The 17,855-nt window shown below is 40.4% G+C and overlaps 1 protein-coding gene across 5 annotated transcripts in view; it reads right to left on the minus strand.

The window, feature by feature from the left end:
- OLA1 (Obg like ATPase 1) overlaps positions 1–17,855 on the minus strand; it is a 129,352-nt gene that overhangs the window by 95,847 nt on the left and 15,650 nt on the right. Inside the window, exons 1-2 of one of the 5 annotated variants that reach the window (XM_083842033.1) lie at positions 13,935–13,977; positions 1,346–1,446 (exon numbers count right to left, since the gene is read on the minus strand). In XM_083842033.1, the coding sequence (XP_083698159.1) occupies positions 1,346–1,446 (101 nt within the window). In that variant the 5' untranslated portion in view covers positions 13,935–13,977. Of the gene's footprint in view, positions 1–1,345; positions 1,447–1,702; positions 1,870–13,265; positions 13,290–13,934; positions 13,978–17,855 lie in introns of those variants that run through there. The other 4 variants (XM_083842032.1, XM_083842030.1, XM_083842034.1 and 1 more) reach the window with 4 other exon arrangements.

Raw genomic sequence — 17,855 nt, forward strand, 5'->3', positions numbered from 1 at the left:
CTCAAGCACAAGATGAGAAAACAATAAGGAAGCCTGAAACTTATTTCAAGTGAACGTGCTTTACTGAGACTCATTGGCCCTTTCCACAACTATACTATTTCTTCAGATTTATTTACGCATTAACACAACTTCAGTATCTAAGCAATAAAAGTCAACAACCAAACAAGGAAAAGGGAGCAAAGAAAGTGAGTCACATCAGTTAATCAATTATAAGTAATCTTTTGTGCACATGAATATACAGTTTAACTCACCAAATATTTTTTGTGTGTTAATTACTGTCAGTAAAACTGCTAGGAAAAAAAAAGAACATTTCATTTAAACCAGAGAGTAGATTATTTTGTTAGTTGGTATTTATTAAACCAAAACTAGCCACTCTTGAGTTATTGCTAAGAGGAAGTTCTTAATCAAGTCCTGAGTCTTCTACCATAAATATTCTGGTAGGTGTTTCGTTTGTCTCCTTAATCTCAGTTTTACAGACTTTCTTTGCTACTGGGTGAAAGAAGTCTGATAGCTGCCCCTGTACACAGCCAAAATGCTCAGAAGTAAGTCACAATTATACTTGAAAGTTTCTTTCTAACTGCAAACCCTATTTTCTCCATTTACATGTTAGCCATTGCTACCACTAATTATTTCCTTTCTGGTGTGCAACTCTCCTAGGCCCTAAAAAATTAAATAGATATTAATACTGGCTTCTTGTTTTTTCATTATGGCTTTGAGACAAGTTCAACGTTTTCTTTCTTATTTTCAGAAAAGAATTAAGTAGGGAAAGCTTTCAAAAAACTTCATAACGTTAACCAAAATGGAAGATCTGATAGCGACGATTAAGGTGCTTTTTCACCTCATTAAAGAGATAACAAATACACTATTTTTGTACTATTTTACAACCCACTTTCCCCTTACTTCTCCCTGTTATTTTGTTATCATATCGCACAAGGATTTTAAGTTTGTGAACGCCTGGAGGTTCTTTTAGAAAGCACGATACACAGATCACCACTGACGGTTTCCCACAAGCGCTCTCCAGGTGACTTACCCTCCCCTTCAGAAGCACCTCAGGACAGGCTCCCCTGTCGGGCCCTAAGCACTGCAGCTGAGGAGCACACCAGAGAACTACAGCTCATCTCCCCCCACCCGCCACGTCCCTGACGCTTGTCTTTACCAACTCTCCAGAAGCTCCAGGAGCAGCAGTCCTGCTCGCTGCTCTTGACAGCTCCTGCCCCGTGAAGCCCTCCCCGCGCACCTCATCCCCTCCAAAGCAAGCAGGAAGGCCCCTGCGTGTCCGTGCCCGCCCCGCTCCGTGCCCACGAGGCTCCGGGGCCGGGACGGGGGGGGGGCAGCCGCCACCTACCCGACGTTGGGCAGCCCGACGATGCCGATCTTGAGGGACGTCCCGAACCTGCCGATGATCGGGTGCGCCTTCACCCCGTCGCCTGCCTTCTTCGGGGGCATCTGGGGAGGCAGAGCAGAGCAGAGCGCCGTGAAGGCCCCGCGCTGCGAGGGCCGCCCGGAGCCGCCTAGGGGCGGAGAGCCCCCCGCCCGCCCGCCCGCCCCCCGAGGCCGCCCGCAGAGCCCCGGCCCGGTGTGCGGCCTGCTCCCGGGGGCCCGGCCGCGCCGGGGCGGGGCGGGGAGGCGAGGCGAGGGGAGCGGGGCGGGGCCGCCCCCACGCAGCCGAGCGCCCCCCGGGGCTGCGGGCGGCCGGGCTCACCTCGCAGCTCGGCACGGGACCGGAGGGGAGAGGAGGGGAGCGGAGCGGCCTCACACGCGGCCGGGACACGCCGGCCCAGCAGCTGCCGCCGGCGGAACAGGCGGGGCCGCGCCGCCCATTGGCCGTGCCCGCCGCCAGGGGAAAGGTCGGCGGAGCGGAGCGGGGCGGGCCCGGCGGCGGGGCGGCCTCAGCGGGGCTCCGGGAGCGGCCCGGGCGCTCCGTGCTGCCCCGGAACCACAAGAGGCGCCCGGTGCCCTGCGGCCCCGCGGCACGGCGAGGCGGCCCGGCCCGGCTAGGTGAAGCCCTGCCCGGGCCGGCCCAACAGGCACGGAGCAGGAATTGGCACGGGGAAGCACGGAGAGCTCTGCACGTCCTGGGCTTCACGGTGCTTCTGCCAGTAGCCATCCAGGCGGGCTGGAGGCACCGCAGCGTGTAGGACTGGAGACTTTAACCTCCAAGGGTGCCAGTGGGATCGCCTACAATTTGATACTTCGTGATATCAAGCGTAAGAAGACATTCCTGAAACTTTTGGACTTAACAGAACCCCTGCACCACATCCAGTAACTTTTCCAAAGCCATTCACAAACAGAAATCCATAGTCTAATGTCTAATGCTCATGGCGGGGAAGATCATCGTTAAGGAAGCCAATACCACCATCTGAATACATTACAATCAAACGTAATTGCATTTACTTAATAAATTACAATGTATATATAACAGCAACTCATTTGCTCTAAATGAAACCAGCGAAAGTACATGTAACAGTTAAAGAACATACATAGATGAGCCCTACCCATCCAGAGGAAACACAACTGTGTGCCACAAGACACACACAAGTCCCATCATTTAGGGCTGGTGACCATTGGGCTCCCAACGCTTGCAGCACCAGCCACCTGGGGCATCCTTCCCAGGAGGAGAAAGCACACATCCCAAAATCAGCAAAGAGTCAAAGAAAGGGGACGGTGATAAATAAGTAAATAAAACTGGGGCTGTGCGAGGTGGAAAACCAACCTGAGGAATCAGCGAACCAGCGCGGGAGGCGAGAGCAGAGCTCCACAGCCAGCTGCAGGTGCTCAGCATCCAGTCTCCATCTCCCGGCAGAGGAGCGCTGAGCCCCGCAGAGCTGGTTCTGTCCAGCACAATCTGCCAGAACAGCCTGGGCTAGGCAGGAGGTAACAGGGACCTGCAAGAAGTTACGGTTGTACTAGAAGAATTTATCTCCGTGCAGGGTCCCACTTAACCTGTAAACAGGATTTTAGTGCAATGAGTGATCATTATTATAATAACCTGTGTTTTTGCTGCTTCAGCAATGCCTTACAAAACCAACTTTGCTGTCCTACAAAGGAGAGCGCAGGCACGCAGATCCTGTTCAGTCAGTCTTCAGATGCAAGACTGGACTTGAGTCTCAGATCAGTTCAGGGTAGAAGTGGCTGGTCTCAGAAGTCAGTATTTCTACACAGTGTTAGGTAACATGGCAAGGACATTTAGGGCTACACTGACAGTTATCAGAATAAAGAATGTTTCCATTTGCTGTTTCAAAGAAACGAGATGATTTTAATCTATAAACAGAATGAAGATCACTAACTAGCTGTAAGTCATTAAGATCACCAGTTCACCAATCAAATTACTTTGATAATATCATTTTCAACAGGAAAAAAAAAGTGTCCATAATGATTAGACTTTGTATTATCTGTCTAGGTCATTGGCTAACGTCATATTCATACACTTTGAAGAATGCAAAGACTTAGTTGAGTGTATAATTTTCTTTAGGGGGTCTTTAAAATATTTTAACTGAAGAATTATTTTTTCATCTAACTTCCTCTAAGATCTGTTAAAACAATTTGCCAAAAATAAATAAATCAGCAAGAAAATAACAATTCTCTAAATTGGCCTTGTCAAAATACGTCATGCTATAATTTAAGGATGACCTCCTATACAGGCTTTTTTTATTGAATGTGATCTCTAAGAGCATTCTGAGGTGATTATTGCTTGTATAGGAACCGTGACCAAGACCCTGCACCCTTCTGCAAATAACAACCTGAATGAAAGGGAAACATCAAGGCACGAAGAGTAACCCTGTTCACTGCAAGCAGAGACGCAGGTTCAGATCTTCTGGTCTTCTGTTTCCTGACCCAACAGTCCTGCGCTGGAGCAGGCAGCACCGGAAAGGTAGAATACCAGGAATACGCACTGAGCATCAGCTTTCCTTTCGGATTTAAGGAGCAGTGGCAGTTAGGCATACTGCAAGTTCTTTGTTCGTGCTTATTTAGATTAATAAAGACAGCATATGAGCTCAAGAGGCATGTGCCCATTGTAAAAACATCCGGATTTGTTTATAACAACTCACACAGCAATTTAATAAATAACAAACTAAACCTTGAGAGGTTGTACCTGGGAATATATTAGATGTCAAGACAAGACAAAATATTTAGAATATACAAAAAATTAGTTGTAGAATGTTACAGAAGTCTGATCAAGACTCTTGAAAAAAAAATTTAAAGACACTTCCTTGAACTCAGACTGTTCCTCTGAACCATTACAGACAGACACCATCAAGTGTTTGCCTGCTAAGAAAATTGAAGGAGAGATGTCAGTAAAAACTGTTCTTATAGCATGTCCTATTTTAGGTCCGTAAGATTAAATTCTCAGAACTGGAAAACCACCAGAGTGAAGGAGTCAAGGTGAGAGTATCATCAGATTATATATCATCTCAGTCACGATAAAAGGAATATAATCTTGATTTTTTATTTATTTGTTTTTGCTAAGAAAGGACACTGTTTTCCAAAGCCTAATTTAGAATTGCATATCAAAAAACCTGCAGTTACTACTTATTTTCCTTTTCAGTGACCAAAGATTTTGCTGCAGTATGGTGGAGAAAGAGACTACTGTATCCATGCAGAGGTTTTTCCTCTTAGTGTAGTGATAACCATTACTAGTCAGTCTTTGGTGGTAGCATGCTTATGCAAGTCTTTCTATTACTTTAATCTAACACTATCATCAGGAAAAAAAAAAAAAACTAATTCAAGTTAACATTTAGTTACTTAGCTCCTGAATGAAGCAAACGGATTACTGCAAGAAACATTCAGAAATACTGAAATTAACCAAAAATATGTATGAATAACTGCTGAGCAGCTCTGCAGCCTTTGCATCCGTAAATAAAAAGCCTCCAGTAAGCAAAATTTGTGTCTTTTTCAGGAATGGAATCAACACATCTCAGTTTTCCACCCTTCTAAAAGTTCAAGACAGCCCACTCCTACCCATCCTACTCTGTATGTCCTGAAAGTCCTGAAAGGAGGGTTACGCAGGGCTACTTCACTGCAGAATGAGGCATGAACTCGCCTAGCTCCATTAATAAGACTGCAAACATTCTGAAAGGCTACTTTTGGGGAGCATTTCCATCAAATAAATTCTCTCACCCTCCTAACATTTTGTCAGTCAATTTTGTTGTCCATCTTTTTAGTATAGGCATGGTATATCTCAGAAGATAATTTTCTTTAACTGTCTTCTTAAAATAAAAATAATTAACCTCGCTGAATATCTGTCTATGACAAGAAAGTTGCTATTTATCTAGCAGCCAGTTAAGTTTAACTTTTTTTTTTCCTCACCAGTTCATAAGCAAATACAGGTATCAGCAGTTTGCTACATGAAATCAAGGAATATACATATATATATATATATATATATGTATGCATATATATATATATATATATGTATACATAAATATATATTATAAAGTCTACTTTGTGTATAACACTGATTTTAGCTACCTGGGAAAACAGATGAAGTCTGGAAGAGAAAAAATTGTTAAGATCTTGACCATTTCTGCTGCTGCTTCTAGTTCAGCATGTCTAAATCAGTGCTATGTGCGCAAGAATTTGCAAGTTTGCATACAATTTTTTTAATTGATGTTCTTTGTACTTCATCACACAACATACTATAATAATGCCCCCCTTTAATCTATTTCTATATCTAATTTACTGTTAATCATTGCTGTTTCACTACCTACAGTAAAGGACTTGAAAGCATTTGATTCCATCAGCTAGAAATCATCTCCTGGCAGCGTAACATTTCACCTTACCTACCTTTGTTTTCAAGTTGCATTTAGAGTCATGCTTTGCCTTACTGGGTTGAATGTTTCTATCCAAAGCTGTCATAGTGCTGAAAGCCTTGTTTTAAACTGGCATGCATAGCTTAAATTATAACAATCCTGTTACTTAAAACGTGTTCTGTAAGTTTGATGGAAAAAACATCTAGAGAGCAGTCATCTCAATGTCATCTTAACTCTACAACATGGACGCCTGCAAAAATACAGCTTATTGTACAGCTAGAACACGTGCAGAAGTCAAACAGTCCTAGAGCAACTCTACCTGATTAAAAACAATGTTTAAGGGAGAGTAATAAAACAAACACCTCGTGGTTTGTGCCACCAGCATACTCTTTGCTTTTTGCTTCCCAGAACATATATTTACTGCAAAGCCACCGTTAACTACAAAAATAAGTGGTTTTGTAGAACTGAAAGAATAAACACAGAGCCCCTGATCCTTGCTGTGACCGGGCAATGTTCAGTGCAACCCAGGGGGTTAGAAGAACAAAGTTGCTTTTGCACGCCACCAATCCTGGATTGCCTGGGTCCTTGCCCCTGGGAGGGAATGGGATGGCTCTGAGGAATAAATACACTCAGTGCTAAAAAGAAATGCTGCTCAAGGGCACAGTCTAAACTAAATGCTGTTCAGTGACTTCTGGGGAGCTTAAGGGCACTCATCACCCAGCTGAACTGTACTTTAACACAACATTTTTAAACACTGCATTTGACAGGATTCAAGAGGCTTTGTCTTTGTTTTCTTAACTGTGGATTCATCCACTTCCATAGAGAATCTAGCCTTGTGCCATTCCTTACATTCTTAAATTCATACAATACTTTGTTTTATATTTATCAATTTTCATTCTTTTTCATTGTAGTCACTCTCCTTACTTAAAGACCAGTACAAGGGTAAGAGATTGTTAATGACGCTAGTGCCACTTCAAAGTTGTCAGGATCGTTGCGGTGGCAGAAAACATCTCTTACTACCTTCGGCCACGTCCCAGACGTTGGCAGCTCAGGAGCATATAACGCAGAACAGTCAGGTCTGGCACATATTAACATTTTTTTCCTAGATCATAGAAGTTTCAGCTGAATTTCATAACTTTAACGTGGATGATGTCACTAACAGGTATAACACGTACTAAAATTTCCACAGTGAGAATACTGAAAAAGATGCAATCACAGACAGAGATGAGAGAAGAGAGATACTGAAGTAGGAGAAATTACTGGGGAATTAATGAAATTTTAGTTCAAAAATGACAAGTCTCCTTTGAACTTTCCGGTAGCCTAGCAAAATGACAGTATAAAAGCAAGTACCGATTTAAAATAAAAACAATTCTACAAATACTACTACTAAAAGCAGAGAAAAGTAGGGGAAAAAGAGTTACTCACAGACAGGAGTTAAGGGATATTATTCACAAAATACCAAAGAATTCCTTAAGATCTGTCAAAAGCTGCAACCTTAAGCAGGTCAGCCAGGCTTCTGAGGAAAACCACAGCAGCTGTACCACTGCACAGGCAGCACATGCTCCAGTAACGATGGCGAGCAACAGGGGCTGGATGCTGAGGGGCTGCGGAATGGTCCTCAGGACTCCCTCATTAGAGCACCAAAGTGAGTCACACCTACGCGTGCAGAAAGATATCAAGGACATTATCTGCTTCTTCAAGAAGACATTGTGTATAACAACGTATACAATTTCAAGAGTTTACAACAGCCATCATCTAGAAGCTTTGCCTCATGAAGGAACATTGTTAGGTTGACCAAGTGGGTGCCTATCTGAGTCCAATCCAGAAATACCGTGGTAGCACTGCACCCCCAAAAGAAAATGGGATGACAGTTCTATGTTAGGGTTACAGTGACCTTTCCAAATACAACAGAGATTCGTTTGCTAGAATGCACCAATTTGCACATAAATACTAACTGCAAACAGCTGTTATTGTATTCTTGCGGTCATTATACGAATCCAATTATTACTTTATAGTAATTTAGTTACTACGCTATAAAAATTCAGTAAGAAGAGCAATTTTAGCCTTGGACCATATAAATATACATAAATTTTCTTTAATTTCATCATAGTGTTCTTCATAAGAAAGAGTCACAATACAATTATGCCTCATTCAAGTGTTCAGAAGAGGATCTCTTAGCTATTTTGCAACTTATTTCATGACTCTCCACTTGAAAAAGCTTACCAACTCAAAGCTTCACTCATCACCAATGCTTTCCCCATAGTTAATTTACAAAATTGCTCCCAAGAGCCAGTCTTCTTCAAAGCTGGAAGAAGACCGTGCCTTCAGGTGCTTTTCTTTCCCTGGCTCCAGGTTTCATCTTTCTGACCTACCTTGTATCCATGTTTTAGAAGAGCTCTGAAAACACCTTAGATTTCATGTTTCTTCAAACTCTACTACTTTCAAAAAGGAGTTGGAAAAATAATTTTTATCTAGAATACAGTTGTTTCATTTTTCTGCTTACTGCTGATCTATATAATAATTGTTTTCATAACTGCCCTGTTGATAGAGAGATGACATTTCCATTTTGTCACTTCCTTTTTGCTGTGGATCAAAAGAAGAAATACACTAAAATACAGTAATAAGAGTATAAAATGAATCTGGAAGTCATTAATTGACCATAAACACCCAGGTTTTCTCCATGCTTGATGAAGAACTCCGTAAAACAACAGTACTGTCCTTCAAAATGACCTATTTATGTTTGCCTTGAAGGTCTGAAGGAAACGACTTGTATATATGCACTACTGCGTATAGACACTATATACACTATGTCCCAGCACAAATCAAGAGTCACAGCAATTTCCGAGATATACCAGCCTCTACCTCTGTAGGTCAGTAACAGCCACAAGTACCGCACAAGCACCATCATCCAGCAACAGCCATCAACAAGCCAATGCAGCTGAACATGAACACCACTTAGCAGACACCTTTCCATTTTATCTCATGCCCTGCTCTCTCAAAATTAGAATAACATTCATGTCAATAATCAAAGGTGATCACCATCCTGCCCTGTGAGTTGCTGGGGTGGAGGATATGCATAGCAAGACAGAGCATGGCACGCCAGAAGGTCATGCTGACCCACAGCCCAACAACACTTCTGCAGCAGTTCTGGTAAGACAATGAAATTCTCTTATGAAACACTAAGAAGTTACTTCCTATGTGGTAAAGTTTACTATCACAGCATTAAAAAATATAAAATACGACCAGAGAAGTACCATTGCCTCACAATTCTAATATTTTTGTGGATACAACCAAAATTTGACTCAAGCGTGGCTGCTTGTATACAGGTTTCATTGATAGGGATTTCAGGGCCCAAATAAATTCTGCAGAGAGATTTTCAGTCGGAGTTTAACCAGGGCCTACCACGATGCGATGTCTCTCCCATGTCCCCAAAGAAAAATGAGAGCACGGCCTTCCATCGATAGCTGTTCTTCTGCCAAATCTAGTCTATGTCTTCATACACATTTATGCCAATATTTTATATCCCAGTCTCCCTTTTAAAGCAAAATTTTGCCTTACAAAGCAGTTTCATTACTCTCAATAGCTTTACTCAGATCATCATCTCTTTACTACAATGTAAAAAAGGTGAGCGTATTTACAGCCGGGGCAGTAAGACCCTTGAAGTGGAAAGGACTGCTGCTGGTAAGCTGTGGGAACGCACTGAAATAACGTCACTAACCCGTTATGACAAGAAGGAAAAGCGTGCGGCTGCTCTCGTGGCAGATGCAAAACCTTCAGTAGTTTAATTTGTTACATAAGTAAAACAGATAAATGGATTGCATCTCTAGGACACTGAAATTTAGCCTCCCACACTGAATTTTCTTCGGGAAGAGCAACCTTTATCAGGAAAAGTACTTGCTTGCTCTGCTTTCTAGCTAAGGAAGATCTTGCAACGCTTGACATGCCAGTTTCAATTTACAGGACTCCTGACAACATCATCTGAAAAATTACACATTTGTGTTGGTCTTTTTTAGAAATCGGGTTCTTAAAATGTGACCCCTTGTTTGTAACTACAGGCTGTCTGACTGGAACTGAATACAGTTGTCAGCTGGTGGGGCACAAATTTTTAATGTCAAGCATCCAAGAATCCCTGAGAGCTCCATAGCCTATAGTCACATCTGCCTTAAGCAATTTTGGAAGAAAGGTTTATTTCCTGCCTGCACAGTTCTAACTGCCAACCTATATGTAACATATATTTGTTCTTTCTTCATTTCAAGGTGGGCAATAACGTTTCCTGGTATGTTATAAAGACACAAAGAAGAATATATCGCTAAGGATTTTAGATGCCTAACTCTCTTAGACTGCTTGAAAAAATCAAAGGCCAATACTTGGAGTTGCATAAGATCCCTTTAAGACATTTATAGATCATGAGATGTCAGAAAACACACTTCTGTTACTTTTCTGAACAACTTGCCTATAAACTATGGATTAAAACCACAAATGTATGCAGTGGTAATTAAATCTTCCTATAGTTCATCTTTAACATTTATGTTACAATTGTTTATCACATTTCCTGTAATGTCTTTTGTGAATTCTCTTCATTTTTATGAAGGTCTTGTGAACCAATCTCCAACCTATTTAAAAAGAAAATGTTTTCTGTGCCATTTTGCACTCATGGTCGTTTGGAGCTCTATTTCAGCTTCATTAATATTGATGCAACTTGTCTCTCCATTCATTCTCAGTAGCTCCTTTGAAATTAATCCTCGGCATTTACTGTGATTTGTTTCTGTTTTGTGCTTCATCCCTGAGTCCAGCTCTTCTCTAGTTAATTTTGTTTTCTTTATTTTTATCCACTTGCTATGACTGTTCTACTACTTGTGCCACTGTGGTGTGTCAGTCCTTTATGGGATCCCTGTTTCGTCTCTGCCTTTCACTGTGATTTTCCGTCATTATGGGCCTCTTGAATAAAAATGTAGCCCTTGTTTCTGACAAAGTCCATGTTCCTTTTCTTTTCTTTCTGTGTGATTTTCCATCATTACAGTTCTTAAATTTCTTGAATAATGATATATACTATGAACAAATGGATGGAGCAGTAATGGCTTCATCAGTGTTTTCTAAAATGTATCTGCAGCTTTTAAAGCATACAGTGCTACAGCAGAGTCTGTGCCATGTTTGTAAAAGCATGATTTTTAAAGTGTATTTTGTAGTCTGTTGATGACTATGCCACTCTGCATTAATAATTCGTCTTCTTTCTAAGATTATCTACTTCTTAGGATTGTGGTTCCAAAATGATATTGAAGTTGAGGAGTAAGTATTAGCACTGAACGTCTTTGAATAAAATGGTGAAAACATAATCACTTGGTGATGTTTACAGTAATACCACTGTTTTATAAAAATAATAGTACTCTTTCTAGACCTTTTACATGCATTAATACATTTAGAATCCTCACTAAAAATTAGTTAAGATTCTAACCTGAAGCAATGTATCATAATAAACAAGTAATCATAATAAATGCTTAAAAAAAATGTTTCTGCAAAAACACAAGTGATAAATGAAAAGTTGTACTTCACCACTAATTAGTTACATTTGAACTATGTCAAGTACGTAATGGAAACCAAAACTGTGAAAATACATAGAGTTAAAGTCTCAATGAATAACATCAGTTCACCAATTTGAACAATGGAAATGTTTAATAAGCCATAATGTAAACGGGGTTAAAAATAGGGATCAAAACATGACCCATTTCTCACCTTTTTTGATATTAGCGGTATGGTAACCTAGTCTACAATGTCCTCTAGTTATTGTAAAGGGGGAAAAAGTTAATTACAAAATGCTAACCAAGAATGTCAGTGACATTAGCATTACCTTTTTTTTACATCATCTGTTAAATGATAGCCATTAGTGTTTCAGTTTGGCCGATGAAAGTAAAGCTCAAAGGACTCTAACAAAGATCTGGAATGTCTTGCAAAGAAGAGTAAAGTAGGTTTGGTGATGGTCACCAGGATCAGCCAAAAGTCCAGTAACTGCCAGAAATGTCTGTAAAGCCTGACCGAGTCTGACAAGGAAGATCTGTGGCCCAGTAACGCATGCACATCAGCAGGCCCCACAACTGGGTTCAGGCCCACCTATACTGTCACGCTGAAGTTTAAATGCAGCTCCCTGGTGAGATTTCTTGCAGTGCTTCCTCAGGCAACTCTACTCGCATCGGGGCTGCCCTGGGCAGGCAGGAGCTGGGCACCAGGCCCCGACCCAAGCAGCTTGTGGTAATTTATGCCCCTTACCTTGATTTAGCCCAAAACATGCAGCTGAGAACGCTTGCACGTCCCACTCAGTTTATGTTGCAAAGGACCAGTGACTGTTTAATAATATTAGTACTAACAATTTCTTCTGACTACTTTCCCTTACAGTGGGTTCACAGTGATTCTGAGGCACTGCTGTTTCGGCTAAAAGCCTTGGGAAGAGCCCTCATTTATGGTATCTATCTGCCACACAGCCATCCCACTCCAATTTTCCCTCCGTTGTGTTTCACGGGTTGGAACACGTAGCTAGGTGGCCAATTCCGAATAGCTGTGCTACGTTACTTCAAGAATGATTAAGCGTCATTACTTTTGGCTAATTGTTGTATGGCTGACAGACACACCTGACACATTTACAGCCTTTGGAAAAGAAATCTAGGCAATTGCTTGTAAGGCTTTGTCCAACCCTTCTAATGAAATGATAGGGATTGTTTTGCAGCACTAAGAAGACTTAAAAGAATTGGGGACAATTTTAGCGATACCTCTGCTTCAATACCCAATTTAGGAAAATTGGATACAAATTGACATTTCTCATAAGTAGGTGGTTGAGAAAAATATTAGTATTTTTTTCATCTTCCAAGTAAAGGTACTGTCTTTTCTTTCTAGCTAGGATGAATTTTGAAGTCCCTTCTCAAGTGCAAGTTCCAGTCCTAATCCCTCTTGGTTTCAGAGAAGTACTGGTAAAACTAGTATTTGACCACTATTTGTATCACTCAAAGCATATTCCTGCCAAAAAGCCATGAAAGGTTTCAAGTCATTTTCTTCAAGTTATTTTCTGAGTTGTTCTCTAACTGAGCAGACTCAGGCATGAAACTTCACAATGAAAGTACTGTTTTGTTATGCAAAGAGCCAAGCACAGCCAGGTTTTGTTTTCAAATCAAAATGATAAATAAAACATAAGGAAAATAAAAAGGCTTGCAGTATAAAAAAAAGTTGTTAAAAATGAAGAAAGTAAATGTCTGAAAATTTTAGCTCAACAGCCACTATAGTTTAGAACAAAAACAGGAGCTCACACATTTGTTGCTTATTTCACTAGACAAAACTAGAAATACAGATGATTTCACAGGAGAATTTTTGATAAAGTTAACTTTTCACAACAGTTATCTGAAATACTTTTCATGTTGACTAATGTCTTCTGCATAACTCCAGCAGAAATATAGGCTACTTTATAAAGGCATCCAACGATCAAGATGTCCAGTCACTGAAAATCCACCCCAATGCAAATCTCAACACACTTACCATCTCTCAGCATTCACCCGTAGGAAACCAGTGATGATATTCTGTCTATATCTTCTGTGTATTTTTGAGCTGACTGTGTGTGGAGTAACACAGGAGACCTCCTGTCATCTCACTTTCCATCTCATGGGTCAAGAAAACTAGCAACAACAGCATCTGCAGACTCATCTGTCTGTGAGGCAGAAGAAGAATTCCTCTCGATTTAGGCCAGAAGTGATCTTCAGTTTCTCCAGTTATTTTTTCTGTCATTTCTGTGTTTTTTGTTTGTTTTTTTTGTTCAGCACTTGGTGTATCACCCATGTCAGATGAGACTGAAATACTGTTTGCCTCGTGATTCTTTGAGCTGAAGATTCACACTTCCCTTGAGAGGTATATTGTCAAGCACAAAATGCCTAAAAACAGCATTCAGCCAAGTAAGAGATGATGGTCACTAGTGCCAGCATTAATCTCACTGCTGTGATAACACAAGGGGCTGGATGACCTCCACACCGTCAAAGCTGAAGAAAAGTTACATCCACTGCCCGAGCACCGGTTGTGTTAACCACAAAAATATCTTTAATAAGCAAAATAATGACCACAATAAAATACCTTTAAGTGGGAAAAGCACTTGGTGAGAAACACATTAAGTGCTTGTATAGATGCACAAATCCCAGTCACCCCCACAGCCCATACCTGGGAGAATAAATAACAGAGCAGTCAGAATGCAACGTTCAGCTCTCAAGACCAGAAGAGGAATGAGGTAATTAAAAACATTAGCCTCTTATCTAGCCTTGTTAAATTCAGGACTTGCTTAACTGTCTTCTACCCAGCTGAGCAACATCAAGCTGTTTAAGAAACACCCAAGCAAGGGCTTTTGGGAAACAGCCAGAGCTTGAGGACTCTTTATTAGTTTCAGGGCTTAAATAAGAAAATCTGGAAAGCTCTTCTAGTGTTTCAGGAAGCTACAAAATGAGTTAAAACCATTAATTGTACAATTACAGGTGATGTTCTGTGGCTGAACATACCTTCTCAGCCATCTTTACCAGATTTTCTTAGAAATAATTCAAAGACCCCAACAGGCAATGAATCAAAAACACTGTCTTGGAGATCTCATATGTAAGAGTATGCAGTGAGCAAATGCAATCATTACAATACAGAGACAAATTTACAAAGTAAATATTTCCTGTTTTTTTCTTAATTCAAATGTCATTTTCATATCAATGTTGTCTAAAACACAACATAATATTAGATACTACACACTAAGAATGGGTATGAATAGTTTCAAAAGTAGTTGTACCTATTTTTTCTGTTTAAGGTCCGATAATTACGTATGTGCTCAATGTTCAATCACAACAGAACTCAAAAATTCCCAAGTCATGAATTTGCCTTCAAAGTAATAAGAACATGTAGTATTTTGAAGGATGGAAGAAAGGTAAAACAGTGATTTACTTTTGGATTTTTGAACACCAAAGGCTGCTGCTAACACCTCTTTAAAACTCTCAGCCTTAAATAAGTTTATAAAGGTGTCTGGGTGCAGCTCCAAGTGGGATGCAGAAGCTGCCGGACACCGAAGCCACTCCCATAAGATGTAAAGCGAGGGTGTACTTCATACCAGGAGATTTGTAGCAATCCCCTGCTACTGGACAAAGTTTTCCTGAAAGTGTGAGCTCCCCTATAAGTTGCTCAGCAGGGAACTCTATTAACCCTGTGAGCTGACCGAAGTGGTCTGATGCATGCAAAATGATTAAATTTGGGGATAATCACAAACAGCAGTATCTCCAGAGTACAAAACATGACCTGTTTTTTTTAATTGCTCACAAAACATCTCCAAGGTGACATGGATACAAATCACTAAACTTGAACTTGCCAGGATCCAGCGCTGTGAATGACTCACCATAAGAAGGGTTTGGCTGTGAAGCTTTGCCAGTTTGGTCAACAATCTGTCAAATGAAGAAATTTTCAAAATTATACATTTTCAAAATACTTGATAACTTAAGGTTTTAAGGTTTTTCTCCCTTTTTCAGTATGTTATTGACTGAAGAAGTACCAGACTATTTAATTTTGAAATGTAGAACTGCTACAGACTGTAAGCCACGGTAGGTATCTGCATCTACAGACTGGGAATTCACCCAGGAAGAGCACCTGAAATAAAATCTCCTGATTTCAAAAGCCCTAAATACTATTTCTTGCAATGTGTTTGCAGTTAAGAAGCTTGAGAGACTCTCTTTTGTTTAGCTGAAATTAAAGATGATAATCTAAAGTCTCAAAACCCTGAATCACAAAAATTTGTCACATTTCTCCTTATAAAAATGTTCTTTAAAAATCTTCATTACATTATCTCCATGATGGGGTGAATGAACTCTAAAAAGGAAATTCTGTAATTGGGTCTGAAGTTAGAATCCAGTCATGAAATAACAATTTCCTTGAGTATCAAGACATTTGCTTATAAGGCCTCTATTTATTACGCACCTTTTGTTTTCACATCATATAGCTTCAACTCTTCTGAAAGAGACTAAACGGAGACTATTTTTAATTTTGTTACCAACAACTGTGAAATAATCCTTACAATTCAGTAATACCAGTCCAGGAATGCTTACAATTAAACAATTTGCAAATGTGGGCTGGATATAATTAGTATGGCTTGATGAATGAGCTCCTTTCTTTGCATTTTTAACAGTCATGGCTATGTTGATCTGAGAACAGAATGCTTTTAGCATCAATGTCCATTTTAGATAGTAATGCACAGCTGAAAGCATATTCAGATTTTACCCACTACACCTTTTCTTATATTTCCCATCACCAACACAGAACTGCATCTGGAAGGGTTTTCTTAAAACGGACTGATCACACATGAAACTGTTCACAAAGGCAGGTATGAGTCTTTTCAGTTGTGTGTATCTCTGTGGCTACATACTACTTCCAACCATTATAAATAAAAAAAAGGTTGAAATGCAATAAGAATTACAGGTACACCTCATCTTCTGACAGTGTTACGTCTGGACAATTACAGCATTACATTGGCATGCTAAATGACAACTTGCATATTCACAGTGTTAATGTATTCATAGTAAATAGCTAATTAATTTTCATTTTGTTTCCATCATAGAAAAGCTGATTTAAAAATATCAACGCTTTTTTTTTTTTTCCTTTTTTTTTTTCCCCCTTTGGCTTGTCCCGAAATGGGAATTAAAATTACAAGCTTTTTCTGTTTTGGCAGTTAAAATGTATGTATGCAAATGAGGTATAGATATACAATGCCAGAGCTGGGTAGGTCCTTCTGCCTTTTCATTTAATAAAATAAATACTTGTATGCAAACATCAGATCTCATCCTAGAGCTAATATATACAGCTAATATATAATTACTATGAGATTAGATGTGATCCTAATCTAATAGTAATCAGGGTATAAGTGAGGTGGGATTTTCAAATGAACCCTTCAGCAGAGGCCAGTTCAGTGTCTCTTAGTGTCAGTTCAAGCCCTTTTGTTAGACAGACCCTAACACACTGCTATTTTACTGCCTTCAGACAGACTGATCATTCTTCCAGCCAAGCAAAGCGGCTTTTATCCCTAATGTTTCAACATTTAAGAAGACTGTGAAACTGGGTAGGAATTTCACTACAGTCCGTTCTGGGGCCCTGCAACCAGCTTCAGGGTGAGCAGTGTGAGAGGTGCGGTGTGAGCAGAGTTATTGCGGTGTGAGCAGACTTATTCACAGCTAGTTTCCCTGAGTTTGGATAGTATTACGCATATAGCGCTGTACTAGGAAATTCGGCTAATCCCCCCAAACTGTTGTATTCAGAGTATCCCACGTTACCCACAGGCAGGGCTCTGCACCCTCTTACACAAGCGGACTTCTGAAGAACAAAGTGATGGTAGCCAGCGGACCTTGCACTGCTGAAGGAACATCCTGTCCAGCCAAAACGTCAGAGGAAAAGTTCTGGTGCAAGCAGAGACAAGTTACATACTCCTACAGAACAGTTCAGTTGGCTTCGTGTAACTCTTTCCCTCCTGCTCAGATACTGGTATGCTCCCATTCCTGCTCTCCTAGCCACGTGGAGCACACACTCTTCGGCCACATGTTAGATTTCATACTTTATATTATTTAAATACCACGGCACTGTGTGTTATTAATCAAAATCTAAATATTTTGGAGCTGTTTGTTAAACAATTTTCTAGCATCAAAACCTTAAAAATCACAATCTGAGACACTCAGCTGCCTTGAAGCTCTCTTCAGAGAGCACTTCAAAGAGTAACCCTTTCGTAGAGGTCACTTCACTATAGACAACCCTGTGAATGCAAGGAAACATTTTTGTTTTAAAAGTTAGCAAGAACAAAATGTTATGTAATAGCTTTAAATTGTTGGACTATTTAGGAAGTCATGTTAAAATAGTCAGGTTCCACGATGAGGCTTGTCTTATAAATTTTGGCATGCGTAAGCTACAAAGCATGTCTATTATTAATTTCAGAAATAGTTGTGGGTACCTACAGTGAATTAAACTGTCACTTTTGATGTAATTATTAAGCAAGATTACAGACCCTGCTCAGAAGTTCAAATAGTGGTCGTTTCAAAAGTTCCCTCGGTAGTTCTGAGTCCTAAGGCAACCTACAATGAC

The sequence above is a fragment of the Anser anser genome (genome assembly GCF_964211835.1).
Source record: "Anser anser genome assembly, chromosome: 6".
Lineage (NCBI taxonomy): Eukaryota > Metazoa > Chordata > Aves > Anseriformes > Anatidae > Anser > Anser anser.